The following is a 19518-nucleotide window of genomic DNA, read 5'->3' as shown; positions in this document are numbered from 1 at the left end:
TGGGGGCAGTCACAGTTACCCAGGTGTCTCAAGTTAGGATAAATTAAAATAGTATTAAAAATAATTTTTACGAATTTTATTTTAATGTAACTGAAAGGAATCCAACATCCATCTCTTGCCTCCTTCCCATTCTTTCTCCCAGTTTATATGAGAATAAAATAATAAAAAAGGATGTTTCAATGTTATCAGAATAAATCAATAACAAAAAAAATACAACGTATTGATGTTTTGTCTTTTGAAACACAGTGTGAAAAAAACATATCTACCATATCCAGATCACAATGCAGTAAGACAGAAATTACAACAAAAAAAAGGTAGTTTTTTTTTCTTCTTGTAAAAGTGATAGTAGTCTTAGGAAACAAAATTAGCCTGCTCTTCTAATTGAGAGATAGATGCTCTTTATATACAATAATTTTAATGACATGTTATTTTAAATACAGCTTTATATAAAAACCTTCCTATGGACTGAGACTTTAGAAATCATGAGGAAAAAGCTATATAATGATATAAAGACATCTTGCTTTAACTATATTTTAAACTCATTCCAGGAAATTAAGAAGAAAAGGCTCAACTCTTTTTAATCAGAACTCTCGATTTCAAATTCCTTCAAAATATAAAGACAGGCTTTTTAGGGGGTAAGGAAAAAAAATTTATTTTTTTTAACCTAAGTCCCTTAATAAATATGACTCCCTTAATAGAATAACACTGTTGGATAAATGTATTTTATTTCCAAATTTTATAACTGTGAGATCAAATGATACACTTTCACACACCTGAAAGAGGTCCAGCAGGTCCCCATATCCTAGGGGTTTCCTTGCTCTGAGCAGTTTCACTGCATAATTGTAGTTTTTATCCTGGAAAGAAAGAATTAAACTAGGATACCCCACTACGAATCACATTAATGGGGGTTAATAAAAGTTTCATCATGATAAATTTTAATGGTCATTAAATAACAAATTATAATTCTTGTGAAAGAAATAAAATATGATGTAGATATGATTGCTACCCTCAAAATCCCTTAAAATTTAGTTATGGGAAAGACTGATATTTCTAACAAAATTTAAAAAAATTTAATGGTTCAAATAGTCTGAAAATACTTTAAATGAGTCAAGAATTGAAGGACAAATAAAAGTATGGGCAGTTTCATATTAAAAGCACATTATATGAAAAGGAAGGATTATTTAAAAAATGATGCTAGCTATTACAATTGGTTAGTAATTTTACAAATGAAAAAAGAATCTAGGTCCTCACATCACTCCCTATATTATTAAGAAAAAAATCAAACAAAAAAACTAAAAGAAAATAAAAATGACTACCACTATGTGGAAGGAGAAGGACTTCCTAAGTGGAGAGGAACAAATCAGAAAAATTATGTTATGTAAAAATGAAAAACATCTCAATTAAATATTAAAAGGTAAATGACTTGCAGGAAATATAAACATGATGGGAAGTTAATACCTTTGCTATAAAATAGTTCAAATAATATAAGAAAAACACAAAAACTCAAAGAAATAAATGTAAAATGAAAAAAGGAAATTTAATAACCTCAAAGGAAAATGTTCAATATTAAAAAGAAGTATCAATTAAAATAAGAAGTCATTTACCTGTTCAATTCCCAAAAACATTTTTTAAAACAATAATCAGCAAGGATGTTATAAAAATACACTCACCTATTACTGCTAAAGGCATAAACTTTTATCAGAAAGCACTGTGGTAACAAATTCCAAGAACCTGTTCATACCCTGTGATTTAATAATTTAATTGCTAGAAATTTACCTTAAAAAAATAATTCTAAATACTGAAACAGGCCTCACATAAAGGAATGGTTAATAAGATACAATCACTGGCTAAAAAATATTATGAAGCAATTAAAAAAAATACAAAAGATACCATCAAAAAAAAGTATTTATGATATAATAAAAGGCAGAATACAAATTAAAGTTTTTAAAAGTTTAAAAAAAATCCAAGGAAAAAAGAATAAATAAGAACACATTATACCGTAGAGAAACTATGTAATCTCTCTCACCCACTAGGTTAACTTGCACACAGGGCATTAGTTACAGCCCCCTCGGTCTTCTAGCCTGGATTATAGACACCACCTGCCAACAGACCTCTACTTTACTGATGGTACATTGAAATACACCTTGCACACTGCTGGGCGAGTTTACATAGAAATGTTAAAATGAATGTGTCACTTCCTTGATTCAAACTCCTTCCATCCAGCAGCTCAGAAAGTCACACAATGGCAATACTTGAATAGTGTATCCACATAGACCACACTGTTTTATACCTCATATATTTAAGTAATCTGCTTTACTTTCCACTTCTATACCTTATTTGTTGGGCTAACTCCTTTTTAAGCTTTGAGACTCAGCTTAAGATTCCCAGACTGGGTTGGGTGCCTGCCTTCTCTATGTTCTCATAATAAATAAGCCTGTCTATACTTCCATCTTGGCATTTACCACACTATGAAAATTCTCCATTTAAAGTCTGTCTCCTTCATTCTTCTGTGATCTGGCTGATATGAATGAAGTATGACAAAATTCATCTACTTGAATCATCATAACATGTAAAATTATGGTAAAGACTGAAAAGTAGAAAAACACACTAGAGGCAGCACTGACAGACTTAACTTGCATTTTGGAATGACTCACTCACTATTGGCCTGTGCTAAATGAGGGCTTACTATTTCCTATGTAATGTGCTAACTTCTAGCAATATAAGGAGAATAAGATATTGATCCTGACCTCAGGAAGTGTGTCCTCTAGAAGAAAAAATTTCTGGCAAAGGACTTCAAAAGGCAAATGGAATGAAAGGCAGGCACAAACACACTTTTCAAGTATATTTCTTATATTTCCATATAGACTATAGGTGAGTTACACTACTCATCTTTGTATTTCTTCCAGTGATTCTTACATAATTCTTTCCTTATTAAGAATATATTTATGATATATTCTCTAGATATTTGTAAAATATCACAAGCATATGTATTGCTAAAATAGAAAATACTAAATAAAATCAGCAGATAAATTACCTTTTAACATCAGAAAAAAATTCCAAAGTATATTGCTCATTGCTACTTAAAGACGTTTTAGTAACAAGACCATGGAGATATGAAAAAGATGAGGGAAACTGTGTGAGAAAAGAACACAAATCATACACAATGATCATCTACGTAAAAATTCTATTTGTATACTGACTGTGGCTGAAAGCAGCCATAGATAGATGTAACCACTATGGTTTTGAATATGGGTTAAACACAATTTTAATATCACAACCTCGTTGGTTTCCTTGTTTCAAATATTAAAAAACAGATTCTCTGTTTATGTAATTTTTGTATAACACAAGCCTTCTCAGTCATTTCAAGTATACCGTAAGCTGGCTTAATAAAAACATTTGTAATATATGGTAGTCAAGTGTCAGGTTAAGGCATTTGGCCTCGTAAATTAAGAACTGGATGTTGCTATCTCTCATTTGCAGAGTTTTATCTTGAAAGGAAAAGGAAATGTGGAGATAATGATCTGTATATTTGAATCAATGCTGACATTACCTGGCATAGCATTCCCACTTATGTCAGCATTCATGACAGCAGTGAAAACAAAGAAAAATAAACATTAAAGGAGGATGCTTAAGAGAAGGGGAGATGTAAAGCAAAGATTTATTCTGCAATGTAAACAACCTTCCCTTGGAAAATAAATCTCAGAAAACTAAAATTGGCTAGAAATCTGTGCTAAGTATCACTGATCAGACTAGTTGATCCTAATTAAGGATTCTGATTTTTATAGCAACCCTTTGTATTTTTGGAATATGTAGAGATATCTGAGAATTCAATATCCCATTTCATTTGAGATTCCTCCATTGTTTGATATCTTTAACATCCATGAGAGCGCAAAAGTAGTAATTTACAGTCCCTACCACCATAGAGAAGTAAACACTTCTCAGGAAATGAAATTTTTTAAAAAGTCAACTAAAAATTGTTTTTAGTGTTAACTATACTCTAATTAAGCAGTTTAGAAACTATATATTGACTAAACTCTTTCCTTGTTCTTAAGAGCCCTTGATTTTCAAGATGCTAGTGGTCTAAAAATGTATACATTTTAAAGTATCAGTTGTTATACTTGGTAAAAAATGCTAGGAAATAGTGTAAATGCTAATACAGTCCTCAAGTACATGGCCCTGGAAACTATGGACATTAAAGCATGAACTTAATTGTATGCACATAAAGATTTGTTTTAGTTTGATTTGAATACAGCTAATTGAATTAAAATGCAATTAATAGCCCCCTATATATTAAACGCATACTGGGACAAAATTTTTCTTACTCCTCCTTAAGATTAACCAATTAGACACCTTACTTTAGTATAGAACTCTGCACCAGACAGCGATCCTCTGAAGAAATCAGTCTCTTTTTAAAATTTTCCATCAACTACAGACCCAATGAAAACTTCCACTGTTGGAGAAATGATTAAGGACTAACCATGATATTAGCAATTATGGTAGCAAAAGTTATTATCTGTAAGGATATTCTAATACGCCTGGCCAACTTAAAAATATCCAGATCATAATTTATCTTTAAACATTAATGTCCTCATAGTTGCTAAATCCACCCAACATGCATCTCCCAAACCCACTAGCCCACCCTCCCAATCCAACCACACATACCTTTGCCTTTACCCACCACTTTCACTATACCCCTTCTCAAAATGCACACAGAGCATTATTCAATGCTGTGAATAATGTTATGAAACTATATGGTGTTTTGACACAATGTTCAAAATCAGAGAAGAAGCTGTGAGAAACAGATGCAACACAGGAGAGCTCACCCTATGGGCACATGTCCAGCAAAGCTGCAAGCCTAAGTGAAATCCGCCTTCCACCCTTAAACTGCCCCCCAAAAGTCTTCATTTCATTTTGTAATAGTCTTTGAAATTCCACCAATTAGAGCTTTTCTGGTATCCTTTTTTAAAAATGTAAAGAGATTTATGAGAGTTAGAGAGATTCCTCACTATTTGGATTTTGGGTAAATTAACTTAATAGGACTATTTTTCTCCTGTAACCAGCTGAGACTAATAGCACCGCTGGAACTGGAAATGCAGAACGAAGAATCAGTGAAGTAAGCAATGATTAAGTATAAACACCTGTGAGGGAGGGGCTAGTGTGGAAACCTCACATTATCACGGCAGCATACTGTAGCAGGAAGAACATGCCCTGGATTCTCAACAGCCAGGGACCTCAGTCTAGTTCCACCATTTATCATATGACCTTAGTCAAGTAACTTAATCTCTTTGCATCTCGATTTGCTCTACTATAACATAAAAACATTTCCCCACAAGGTTGTCTTTTATAAGACAAAGTGGCACGAATGTCTCACATGTAACAGATTCTCAGAAAATCCAGTTTCCTTCTTTTCCATGTTCATTACAGAGGCAAGAACAAGAAGGCACCAAAAAAAGTAATGAGTAGACTATCAAAAGAGTGCCAAAGACAACTCTTAAAATTCCTCCTTGAAAACCAGGTTCAATCACGAGAATGTAAGAAAACATTTTCTTCTTTCTTCCACCCTACTCCCACTCTTTCTTCATGACCATACTGTCTTAGTCCTACGATTCAAAACTCATATAGTACTACTAAATTTATAATACTATGCTATCACCTGTTTATATTATACTAAAGAGAAAATAGATCTTGGAAGGTGGACTGAGAACCAACCTTTTATTCAATTCAATACAACAAATATTAATTGAATGCCTTTTATGGGTAAGGTGTGTTTTAGGTGACTGAGAAGAGGTGGAGGAGAATGCAAATCCTTGCCTGTAAGGAGTTAGTAGTTTAAAGCTTTCTAATTTCAGAGAATTTTATAACATTCATCCTTGGCAAACCCAATTAGTTCATAAGTTAGGGACTTTTGCATATTCTTTATCATAAATAGCATGCTAGGGCACAGAGGAGAGGCTACAGAAAACTGATGGCTGTTTTTTGTTGTTTTAAAGTGTGCACTTTTACTATTAGTGAAATTTTCATTAATTGTTGAATTTTTAATGCAAAAAATTACCTGCCAAAATTTCGGTGTTTCGTGCAGCTATTGTTTTAACTTTTATTATTCCTGATTCAGCAGCCTGAAAGAATAAAAATAATTAGAACATAAAACTTACTATCAACATGGATTAGCTAGGGAAAGAAATATATATGATCACTGTTACTTTTATTTACAAAACTTCAAATACTAAAGCCTAGTAGTGCTATATACATTATATGTCGTAAAACATGATTCATTTGATTGTTCACACGCAAGCTCGGCACTACAGCATGTCGCCCTTCTCTGCCTAAGGCACATCTAATCCCTCATGAATTGAAGTGTTCATAAAATATAAAAATAATAAACAGAAACAAAGCCTAATAAAAAAAAAAAATTAGGGGCGCCTGGGTGGCGCAGTCGGTTAAGCGTCCGACTTCAGCCAGGTCACGATCTCGCGGTCCGTGAGTTCGAGCCCCGCGTCAGGCTCTGGGCTGATGGCTCGGAGCCTGGAGCCTGCTTCCGATTCTGTGTCTCCCTCTCTCTGCCCCTCCCCCGTTCATGCTCTGTCTCTCTCTGTCCCAAAAATAAAATAAACGTTGAAAAAAAAATTAAAAAAAAATAAAAAAAAAATTAGGTTTCTCTTCCCCATTTCATACCTCCCTCCAACCATTTAAAAAAAAAAAAAAAAAAAGCCAAACACTGCAAAATCCAGTAAAACCTTTTTGGATTCAAAGACACTGAATAACCAAGAACTTTATTATTACTTTTAATTTACATTTTTTAAACAACCATTAGATTTTCATAAGGTACCTAAAACACTTCACGAGAAGTATGTTTAGTGGGCAGTATTTGGAAGTTATATAGCATTTTACAAAATGCCACAGAACTGTGTGGTCCAATACAGTAGCCATTAAGCACTTTATGTGAGGTTAGTCTGAACTCAGCTGTATTCTAAGTATAAAATACACAGATTTTGAAGACTTAATATGGAAAAGAAATGCAAACTATCCCTTAAATATTTGCACTGATTAAATGTTGAAATAATATTTTGAACATATTGGGTTAAATTATATATTATTAAAATTAAATGCCCCTGTTTCTTTTTACTTTTTTAATGCAATTTAAAATTACACATATGGATTACATCTGTGGTCCACATTTTATTTCTATTGGACAGTGCTGACATATAACACTGATATATAACTTCCATCATAGAAACTCAGAACATTTTTACTAGCAAGAACCATGCCTATTTGATACTTATACTGGTCTCCAAAAATAATATATCAATATTCATAAGCTATATATCTAAGTTGTCCTATTAATTTGCTTGCTACTTGTTCATTTATTTTGTTATCTTTTATTGCTTGCTAAGGGACAAGTGGTAGCAGGTTCTAAAGGTTTAATAATATTTATGGAATAACAGCAGTGTCCTGTGGGTTCTTAGCTTGAGTACCAGTGGATTAAAATAAATAACACATCGTAGGTTATCCTATGTATAGCAGACCTTTGTCATTTTGTTGGCTTCCAAGCATGTGAAGCCCTTGCCTGTGTCTAGAGATTTCCCAACTTCATGAGTTTAGCAAGATGAGTAAGCAAGTGGAACTTATCTCCCACTAGTAAAAATTGAAAATGCCAGATACCTGGCTTTCCCACATGGCCTGGCAGCTTCTTCTAATCCAAACAGACACACCTACCAGGGATTTTGAATATGGAGGCTAATGACAAAGAAAAGCAGAAACAAGACAATTCTTTCTGATGACAGCAGTAAACTTCACTTCTGCTTAAACCAGCCAGTCAGCTTTCACTGCTCACAACCAAGAAGGCCTTAGTTCTACAACTTTAAGAAATGGAAATGTCCCAAGTTAAATTAATATGGCTACAAGCAGAAATAACAGTCAAAATAAATTACTTCAGGGAAAGATTACTGATTTTCTGATAATTTGCGGGGAGTACATATTAGAGACACCAGAAGCTTAAAAAAATCCTTGATGCCCAGGTTGCAATACATTACAAGGAATGCCAGCGGGAGCTGGCATCAGTATTTTTTCAAATCTTCAGGTGAGTCCAATATGCAACAAAATTTAGGAGACAGTTGCAATAATGTAGGCAAAAGATGATGGATGGATAAGCCCAAGGTAATAGTGACTGAGATGGTAAGAAGTCAGATTCTGAACACATTTTAGATGTACAAACCATAGCACATTTATAATAAAGATTTGGAGAAAGAAAAATCAGACAAAACAAATACAAAATTCAAGGACACTGAAATTATTATCTATACTTTGTTATACTCACATATCTCATCTCAAACTCTGTTGGGTTGTTACAGGGCCATTCTGTGGTCACTGAGATTTCTTCTGCCATGATTTTCAAGTTCTCCCCATCTTCACTATAACCACAGGTACCCCGTATATGTTCAAATTCAATATTTCTTTCTGCTTCATTTTCAACAAAAATTGATCACACTGAACCATCATCATAAATAGCAATGTCATTTGTCCTGACTTTCTGGAATTCTAGCCAGCCTGACCTTCTTAACAGTTTCCAAACTCAGTCCTATGGCATGCTAGATACTAGATGTCAATAAAAGATTTCAGATTTGCCAAACACTGTTTTGATTTCCTGAGATTAATTAAGAGTTGACCCATGTCTATATCATAAATAAGTACAAATAAGTATAAATAAATAAGTTGTAAGGAGTATAAAATGTTTACCAATTATATTTACACATATACACAGTAAGGAAAAGGAATAATAACATTTTTTAAAGTTTAATAGTTCCAAAGTAGTGGTTTAAAAGATACATAAAACCAGTGTTTTCTTTCCTAAACACACCAAAAAAAAACCACCAAAAGGACTATTTGTTGCCTTAGATATAATTAGACCTATCACATAGTTCCTCATTTCTTACATGCAGGTTTCTACTCTCAAATTTTGAAACTGTAACATCTTATTCTCTAGGCACACTGTGTTGCTGGAAAGTTTCAATATCAATGTTTATTGACAACACATGTATATCAGGGTCCCTCTAACCACTTCAGTCTTACTTTATACGGAAGCCTAGCTACATCTTCAAGAGTGTCTCAAATAAATGGAGGTATTCAGACTCAGATTTCCTTCTCTTTTTCAAGGACAGTCTATGTAAAGAAGAGTCTTTAACTTCTTGCTTTAAAAGTATCCCCTACTCTGAACAGGTATCTTGTACATCCACAGGTGAACTACTCAATTATAAACATAGTTCTTTTTTATGAATTGGCCCTCATGCATAAAATATTTAAAAAGAATGAGGAGGAGGAGGAGGAGGAGGAGGAGGAGAAGGAGGAGAAGGAGGAGAAGGAGAAGCTGTTGTTGCTGAAGTTGACAAAAAAAAAAAAAAAAAAAGAAAGAAAGAAAAAAAAGAAAAAAGTTGCCAGTTCTGTGGACTGGATAGAGATGACATAGGTTAGAGATGACATAGGTTAAGGTGTATAGTCTAATATCTCTATTCCTGGGGGCGGGGGGGCAATCTGTGAGTTTGGGGAAAATACCAAAAGTCTTAAATACACAGCAGTATTTAATGCTTGTTACTCTTAAAATTAATCTCTCTCAAGAAATACCTTTTCTTTTCTTCAATATTCTTTGATTACCCAAATAGACATACTCACCAGGGACTTTGAATAGGGAGGATAGTAGCACAAAAAAACAGAGACAAGAGAGAATGTGGACTCCTCTTCCAAGACTGTCTAGAATATCTTTGACCTCACTTCTCACTCAGTAAACTTTTCCTGGGCAAAAATAATTCCCTGGTTTCAATTACTTTCTAAATGCTGTAGACTCCCAAATTATATTCCTGTCTCCTAAACTATATGACTTACTAACCTAAATGTTTAAAAGGCACCTTAGATTCAAGATACTCAAAACAGGTGTCATCCTGTCACCCCCTCCACACACTTCCACTTCAGCCCCAGAAAAAACCTGTTCCTTTTCCTATAATCTCTACTTCTCTGAACAGCAGCAGTATCCATCCAGTCACTGACTAGACATCTGGGGTTTCTCTCTCATCCCAAAAATCATATCAGCCACAAAGGCTATGTAGGGAACATATTTTGTACCCTTTCTCTCAAATCCCACTTCTGCACCTTCATTCAAACTTCTGGGGTGCCTGGGTGGCTCAATCAGTTGGGTGTCCAACTTTGGCTCAGGTCATGATCTTGCAGTTTGTGGGTTCAAGCCCTGCTTCAGGCTCTGTGCTGACAGCTCGGAGCCTGGAGCCTGCTTTGGATTGTCTCCCTCTCTCTATGACCCTCTCCCGCTCACGCTCTCTCTCAAAAATAAACAAACATTAAAAAAAAAAAAAAACAAAAAAAAAGCTGCTCATTACTGACCTAAACTAAAAGATTTCTGGACTTACAATCTTGCCTTCCATTCATCCATTGACTCAACTTTTCAATGGTTCCCCAGTGCCTATCCCAACTAGTGTTTCTCAAAACTGAGTAGTTTAAGGACTTCCTTAAAAAAAAAAAAAAAAAATCATGAACCTACCCAGTTACTGATAAATTTAAGTTTGTATAAACTTATTAGGAATAAATTCCTATTTTTACAGCTCTTAAATTATAGTTATATACAAGTTATATACAAACCCAAATCAATACTAATGCGACAAATAATGCTTTGCTGAAATTAAACCACTACTCACAAAATGAAGATAATTGTAGGCTTAAAGAGGAGGCTCTCCTGCTTTTGGTACTATAAGAGCAGTGACAGAAATAATTTCTTCCATCAATTTTTTTCTCTGGTAACTATGAAAAAGCCTTTCCATCTTTGTGGGCTGTCTATGGTTTGTACCGGTAACACTTTATCCCACTCATCTCACTACATGTCTGTTCCTCCATTCTAGCTATAGGCCCTATAAGGACAAGAAATCTATTCCACTTGTTGCTCCATATCACTAACGTCTATCACAGTGCCTGGCATACAGGAGCTACATAATAAATGCTTCTAAACAAAAGTATTACAAGTTCTAAGTAGAGAAGGAGACTCTACTGCCCACTAGTTAAAAACCCAGAGGAAATCCGATCCAGGTATGCACAAGGCCGTCAGGGCTGCTGGTCCACCTTTCTGCCATTCTCTTGGTTCCGTCCTGTTCCATGGGTAGGTCCATCCTTTGGCCACTTCCAAACTTGCCAATAAAAACAGTTGCAAGCATTCTACATTTCACAATTTTATATGAAAAAGGCCTCTTTTAGCAGCTTTTTAAAAAGGAAGAGGAAACTCCTTGTCCAGGAGCACTCACTGGCATTATGTAACTTGGACAGAAATGAAGGTGGGGCTGGTGGCGGTGGGGAGGGTTTAAATTAGATTAAACTAATCAAGGTACCCTAAGGAAGGAATCAGATTAATTCATCTCAATCCAAAGGTCTGGAAATGAAAGAAGAGTGCAGCCTACTACAGAAGGAAGTGAGAGGGAATGGATGCTAGGAAGGGAATTAACAAAGGTCCACTACTTGTACTAGAAACAATTTTACAAGTAAAAAAAAAATTAATGATGCTTCCCTTCATCACAGTTCCTATGTTCTGTTTTTTCCTATGTTGTCTTTTAAAAAAAATACATACTTTTCACATCTATGAAAATCGACCTCAAAATGAGAACAAATTTACCAAAGGTCCAAATGAATTATTTACTTACATAACGTAACACAAGAGCTGAGGTAGTATTATGAAACTCAGATTAACAGCAATTTGAATCCAAAAATGTACTCATAAGATATCAGGGAGGTATAAAGCTGCCTGAAGACTTATGATTTTAGATATCAGGTAAAATAAAAAAAAACTAAAATGAAGTCCACACTTGGGAATAAGGAGATCCAGAATACTCCCTACAGGACAATATGCTCATAAAACAATTAATACATTGAAACCAATATGGTTTTCTTCTATAACATATAATTGGTTTACAACCCCAAACTCTGAAAGATATATACCTACAGGGCATCTAATTCAAAACCTCTCACCTGGGCACCTGGGTGGCTCAGTCAGTTAAGCATCTGACTCTTGATTTCCACTCAGGTCATGATCTCATGATTGGGAGATGGAGTCCCATGGAGCCTGGGTCAGGGATTGCACTGGGTGTGGAGCCTACTTAAGATTCTCTCTCTCCCTCTCTTTCCACCCTTCTCCAGCTCCACCCACGGGTACACGTGCACTGTCTCTCAAAAACAAACAAACAAACAAAACACTGCCCCAAAACAAACAAAAAAACCCAACCAAATAACAACAACAACAAACCCTGGCTTCTACAAAACAACAACAAAAAAAGTTCTTTAACATATCAAATGAAAGACTGAAATGCAGGGGCACCTGGGTGGCTCAGATGGGTAAGCTTCTGAGTCTTAATTTTGGCTCAGGTCACGATCTCACGGTTCATGACATGGAGCCCAGAGTTGGGGTCTGTGAGCAGAGAGCCTACTTGGGATTCTCTCTCTCCCTCTCTCTCTGGCCCTCCCCAGCTCATGCTTTTTCTCTCTCAAAATAAGTAAACTCCACTTGCAAGCAAGTGAGCAGAGGGCTGTTCAGCTGCAAGAGTGGAGCAATGCCTAAGTCAAAGGAACTTGTTTCTTCAAGCTCTTCGGGCAGTGATTCTGAGTGTGAGGCAGACCGGTGAGACTTCAAGAGCCCTATTATCCTCTAAGAAGAGTAGGAGCCACAGAGATGATAACATGTTTCAGACTGGGAAAATGAGGTAAGTCAGTGTTTGAGACTTTAAAGGGAAAGTCCTAATTGATATTAGAGAATACTGAATGGATCCGGAAGGTGAAATAAAACCAGGAAGAAAAGGTATTTCTTTAAATCCTAAGCAATGGAGCCAGCTGAAGGAACAGATTTCTGACACTGATGATGCAGTAAACTGTAAAATCAGAGCCGTATAAAACCTGTACTGTTCTAGTTGTTTTAATCTGTCTTTTTACATTGGCTTTTGTTTTCTAAATGTTGTTTTCCAAGCTATTGCATATTTGGATTGCAGAACAATTTGTAAGATGAATACTTTTTTTTTAATGTACATTATTAAAAATGTTCTGAGTGAAGCTGATTGTCAACTTTACTAAGGAGGATTGCTTTGTGCCCACCACCTACTGTAAAATAAAATCAAGTAATACAATATTAAAAAAAATAATAAAAACAAAAAATAAGTAAACGTAAAAAAAATGCAGGTTACATGTGGATCGCTAAATATATATATATATAATATTCCTATATATATGGTATCCCTTTTCTTTCCTTTTAAAAAATTTAACCTCTAAAAAGTAACTAATTAGTACCTCCTAGATATACAAATACTTTGCACTATGGTGAACAGAAGTATAAACAAGATGTAAAACTGACCCTTTAAGGTGCTATTTAGACTCCCCCCCCCAAAAAAAAAACCTAAAATAACTAAACAAAAGGTAAAACATAAGACTTATATGGAAATAACTTATAAAAATAAATTTAAAAAAATTTTTTATGTTTGTTTATATTTGAGATAGGGAGAGACTGCACGTAAGCAAGGGAAGGGCAGAGAGAGGGAGACACAGAATCTGAAGCAGGCTCCAGGCTCTGAGCTGTCAGCACAGAGCCTGATGCAGGGCTCAAACTCACAAACCGTGAGATCATGACCTGAGCTGAAGTCCGACGCTTAACTGACTGAGCCACTCAGGGTACACCTAAAATATGTTTAAATGAAAGTTAAGAAAAGAGAAGAAAACATATTAGTTTGAAAATGTGGGCAGGAGCTGTAACTGTTTTTGCTCTAACAACTAACAGTACATAGCACAGAGTAGGTACTCAAAAACTATTTTATGAACAAATGAATGAAGGGAATGAGGGGAGAAATTAGAAAATTATCTGTAAAGTTGATTTATTTATGCAACAAACAGATAAGCAACATTTAAAGTGGGATTCAATGAAAGGTAGGATCTTAATTTAAAAGGAGGAAAAGGTGGGCACCTAGGTGGCTCAGTTGGTTAAGCAGCTGACTTAGGCTCAGGTCATGATCTCACAGTTTGTGAGTTCAAGCCCCAAATGAGGCTCGCTGCTGTCAGCGCAGAGCCCACTTTGGATCCTCTGTCCCCCTCTCTGCCCCTCCCCTGCTCACGCTCTCTCAAACATTTATTTAAAAAAAAAAAAAAAAAAAGAGAAGATTATGGGCCAGCAAAAGGAACCTCAGAAGCATGGAAGAGAGAAGCAGCAGGATATATCTGGAGAATAAATAGCAGGCAATACACCTTGGCTGAAGTACAAAGGCATATCAGGAAAAACTGAGGATGATGAAGCTAGAAAGGAAGGTTGGGATGATCAAGGAGGGTCTTAAATGCTATACTAAGGGGTCCAGTAAGTAGAGAGTAGCCATTAAGGGTTTCTGAGCTGCTTAAGTATATTAAGCTAGTGGTTACATATAGAATGGTTTTTCTTTTCATTTTTTTAACGTTTATTTATTTTTGAGAAAGAGAGAGACACAGACACACTGTGAGCAGGTGAGGGGCAGAGAGAAGGGGAGACACAGAACCCGAAGCAGGCTTCAGGCTCCGAGCTGTCAACACAGAGCCCAACGCGGGGCTCAAACTCACAAACTGCGAGATCATGAACTGAGCTGAAGTTGGGACATTAAACCGACTGAGCCACCCAGGCACCCCACCATACAGAAATTTGTGTGTGTGTGTGCCATTGATGCATATTAACGGCCAGGTATTTGAAATTTGGTACTACAATAATAAGCTGAGAAAACAGAAAAAAGAAGAGGTATGTTGGAAACTACAGAGCAGGAAGGAACAGCTGACAATGAATAAAGAAAGAGAACTGAGGGGGAGAAGATAGCCAAATGTGACTAAGGTAAGCAACAGTGATAAATGCCATTAACAGTACAAGTGAAATGTGGGTAAAGGGCAAGTTTTAGGGCAAATAAGTTTAACTACAAAAAGTCCTATGTCAAGTATGGGAAAGATATTCTGGTCTAAGGAAAGACATTGGTCTATGCTCAGGAAAGAGAGCAGAGTACACGGAGTAGATTCAGGAGTCCTCAGCATCAGGGTAAAGCCCAGCAGCTTTACTGGGGGTAAGTAGAAGACAGTAATGAGGGAGGAGCATGCAGAAGAGGCCTGAAAACAGAGCGTGGGATACAATTCTACATAAACATGAAGGGAAGGAATACTGAGAGAGAAGGAGTAATAGGAAAGTAGAGTGCTACAAACATCAAAATGAGAGAATGGCAACATGGAAAGAATGATGAATAGTAACAAATAATGAAGCAAGGCAGACAAATGGAAACAATGATAGAAACAAGTAAGTACGTTTTGAAGGCATTTTGCAGCTCGGAGTAATGGAGAGGAGTTAGAGACAGATGCACAGGGAGCCACATCCCAGTTCTTCCACTTTCTAGATCTACTAACTTATGCAAGTTACTGAGCCAAGAGGAAACCATAATTTCCTCATCTGTAAAATTAAAATAGCATCTTGTAATAAAGTAAATGGATGCAACCTCCCTAGCCTAATGGAAAGACAATACTCAACACTGAGTTAACTTCATAAAAATAAAGGCAGTCTCTCATTCATTGTTTTTATCTTTCGCCATGCTTTATGCTTAAGAAACTAATAAATTTCTATTAAATTATAACAGTAACGGCAAAACCCAGTGTTTCGTACATGACTGAAAATAAGCTATGCTTATATAAAAGAAAAAAGAAAAATAATTCCATTTTTGGAGTATGTCTTCCTTTTTGGTTTACGAGCCAGATAAATGTCATTTATTTCTTCTGTATCACCAAAGCACAGTGCTAAAAAGATAATCAATACATTTGACTAAAGTATGTTTCCACTGATCTTTGCTTATTCATTTCCTTCATAAAAGTAAAAACGCAATGGTCAAAAACTTAGTAAAAATAAATTATTATGTTTTATACTTTAATAATAAATTTCACTGGTTATGGAACTTTAATAAGTGTATAATACAGGTTATAGAATAACCAAAAGCTTTTTAAAGAAATCTCACTGTAAAAATGCTCTTAAAATACTGCAATAATCTAGCAAAATTTTCCTCGAAGTCCTAGTGAAAAAGTTGTGCTTATATATTCTTGAAGTTAACATCTAAATTGCTTTTCGGAAGAAAATGAATTTAATGAGACTTAGGAATCTAATATAACTTTTATGGAATAAAGTCAAAGAAAGAGCAGAGTCAAAACAAAGCAAAAAAGCGAAGGTCAAAGGCCACGTGCACATCTAACACAATTATCTAAAATTGCATTATATAGGAAAGTAAGTCTTGACCAAAATGACTTCTAACTCCTTACCATAATTGTCATTATTTATGTGACTGGTGCTGGCAAGTTTTTTTAAATAAATTATGAAAATTAATTTATTTCATTATGTAAAACATCGACCTATTCTGTCATACTTATGAGAGAAAGAACACAATTGGTTGTGTCATGAGCAAATCTGTCCAACCAACGTCATCAGAAAAAAAAACTATAGTACATTATAAAATGCTAAACCCAAATAGCTCCCAACGAAACATGTAATAAACATTATCCAGCCCTCATTCTCCACTGTCACAAGGTCCTGAAAATGATATCTTCTCCCTACCAGAAAAGCCAACTGACTTGATCTTCAATCTCCAAATAGCTGGTTAAAGGGAGAATCCTGTCATGGTGAGTAAAAAGCATCTCTTTCACCAAACTAACACATAAAAAACACTGGGCCCTGAGGAACTCTACCACAAGAACTTCTGCTTTTTAAGCCAAAAATCCCTGCCCACCTAGGTTCTGTCAAGCCCACATACACAAGGGGAAACAAAGACAGCATAGGAAGACTACTTGCACTTTCTTACTATTTACACCCTTCCTGATTCCATCTCACTAAAAAAGAGAAAATCCATTCAAAACCCTAATTCTGACCACCTCAGCTTAAATGGCCTTCATCCCCTTCCTCTTCTACCACCCATTCCCTGGACTTCATCATCCTCTAGTGCAACATGACTTGGCAATCTGAAATCCAACATCCCTTTCCTGTGCCAATCCCGGTCCTTCTAGCTCTTCCACCGCTCTTTGATTAAATTGGTGCTGCTAGTCCCTTAACCCTTCCATCTTCTTCCAATCAATCAAAGTTTTATGTATTTCCTTCTTTAGAAACAGAACACAGATCTTACGATCTATCATCATTTCAACCACTTTTCCTGCCAAGACTCTTTAGTGTCCCAGGTTAATTTCTCCTCCACTTCTACAAAGCGATCCACTGCTCCTCTCAAACTTTCTACCCATCACTCCTTTCATCACCAACTGCTCCCAGCAATAAGCTTGCTTCCTACCTTACCAAGAATAGAGGCCATAGGCCAAATTATCCACGACTTCCTATCTCTCCACAATGTCCCTCCTTCAAATTTATCACATTCAAACTCATTTTTTTCTTCTTCCCTTCCTCTGTCAGAAGAAAATATGTTCCTTCTCAGAGTGAAAACCAGTTCATTTACCTATGCCCTTGAAACTCCAGCTTCTCAGGGACCTTGCTCTGCCAAGTATTCCGTTTCTCTCCCATTTCCTTAACCTTAGTCAGCTGCCTCTTTCCCTTTACTGCTGTTGTTTCCCAAACTTCCTTCTTCGGCTCTGACATTCTCATTCTATGCACTGTTCCAGACCCATCTTATCTACTCCTATGGTTTCTATTATCATATATAAACTGATACTCCTAAATCTGAAATTCTAGACCTCCTCCTTAAGAACCAAACCATCACTTTCAAATACCTACTGGTCAGTTCCACTTGACACACACATAAATGTTAAACTTATTATATTCACGACTACTCACTTTGCCCAAAAACATCACCTCCTCTTACGTTCCTTCTCTTAGTGATCTACCCAGTTTCCCAAGCCAGAACCTGGGAGGCATCATAGATTTCTTTCTCTACATTATATAAAAGGTCACTATGCCCTGATAATTTAAACTGCTAAGTCTCTTTTTAATCCATACTCTCTCTTTCACACATGACTATCACAATGCAAGCAACCTCCTGTCTACCTCTACTGCTACCTTGACACAGGCAATCATCACTTTTTAAAATTTACTCTCTTTGTCAATGTTAGTCCCCTCTAAATCTTCCCATGAATACTGTTACGGAAATGCTACTAAATATGAATTTGATATTATTCCCTCTCTTAAAAACTTTTAATGGCTCCTAATTACCTTCAGCATGAAATTTATTTAACATGGAATACAAACTTGTGCTAATTTCTCTGCCTAGAATGACCGCCCCCTTCTTCTATTGGCTTGCTTCTACTCATCCTATTAAGACTCAACTGAAGAATTACAAACTCTCTCTGACATACTTCCAAGCTCAGTTGGATCCCTCTCATTTGTTTCCAGAATAATGCCTGCAAATAGAAAATGACCAAAATGTTTTATTCATTAAATATATAAACATAAAGCTTCAGAGATTAGTGCCTCTGAAGGCAGTGAGCGTCACTTTCAGAAAAGCAATTTTACAAAGCTTTAAGGTAATTTTTAAGGCAAAGAAAAAATTATTCATACAAGTATTCCAGAACAGATTAGCTAGTACACTTGTCCTAAAAAAGTTACATTGCTGAAACATAAAGATTCATATTTAAGAACTAAGAAAAATAAGCTGGTGCTGACAGCTCAGAGCCTGGAGCCTGCTGCGGATTCTGTGTCTCCCTCTCTCTCTGCCCCTCCCCTGCTTGCACTCTGTGTCTCCCTCTCTCAAAAATAAATAAACATTTAAAAAAAAGAACTGGGGAAGGAGATCTGCCTTCCAAAGTACATATACAATTACCACTGTAAGTTCTTAAGTATCCTTATAAGAAGTTCAGAAGTATTTTTCAACTAATAACTGTGAAGATACTGGGAGAGTGTTACCTAGCAAATCAGTATACAGATGGAAAAGCTTTTTATACTTAGAAAGGCCTTGCCTTGGGGCACCTGGGTGGCTCAGAAGGTTAAGTGTCCGACTTCAGCTGAGGTCATGATCTCATCCTTCCTTCACCCCCCAAATAAATAAAACTAAAAACTTACCAGTTTCTTAAAAAACAAAAGCCAAAATTGCTATTAATTTATCAGGAAAAATTTAATTCAATCAAAATATTTCTTGAAAGTCAAGGGTCCCTCCTATAAAATCATCACTCTTAGACTAATTACTTCATTACTGTTTTAAACTGGTAACACAGTGATGGTCATTTTCTAATTCCTAAAGTGGGCCCCTAAGCATATTAGAAGTGCCACTGGTTAAGACGTCAAGGTTCTTACATTCAACAAATTCTTACAGAGTAGGTACTATATAGGAAATTATGTATCAGAGATAATCACACCAAGAATGATTTTTGCCATTACCTCAAAGAGTAGTGCAATCACCAAGTATTTCTTTGGCCAATGTCCAAATAAAAGAGCTAATGAGCTATATTTAAAGTTCCTAGATTAAATGGACTGAGTTCTAGGACTCTGTAAATTACCTGTTTGGAATTCTGAATGCATTTTCTAAAAAAAAA

The 19518-nt window shown here is 35.7% G+C and overlaps 1 protein-coding gene and 1 pseudogene across 3 annotated transcripts in view; one reads left to right on the top strand and one right to left on the bottom strand.

Annotated features, from left to right (window-relative positions):
- Window positions 1-19518, bottom strand: part of MON2 (MON2 homolog, regulator of endosome-to-Golgi trafficking) — a 117349-nt gene that overhangs the window by 95793 nt on the left and 2038 nt on the right. For 2 of the 3 annotated variants that reach the window (XM_049625887.1, XM_049625888.1), the window contains exon 2: window positions 6053-6116. In XM_049625887.1, the coding sequence (XP_049481844.1) occupies window positions 6053-6116 (64 nt within the window). Of the gene's footprint in view, window positions 1-773; window positions 855-6052; window positions 6400-19518 lie in introns of those variants that run through there. The other variant, XM_049625889.1, reaches the window with a different exon arrangement.
- LOC125919276 (activated RNA polymerase II transcriptional coactivator p15-like) lies at window positions 12548-13109 on the top strand (annotated as a pseudogene).

Source organism: Panthera uncia, chromosome B4, assembly GCF_023721935.1.
Source record: "Panthera uncia isolate 11264 chromosome B4, Puncia_PCG_1.0, whole genome shotgun sequence".
Classification (NCBI taxonomy): Eukaryota; Metazoa; Chordata; class Mammalia; order Carnivora; family Felidae; genus Panthera; species Panthera uncia.
The sequence above is the reverse complement of the archived record's forward strand: the minus strand, read 5'-3'. Positions and strand labels throughout refer to the sequence as shown.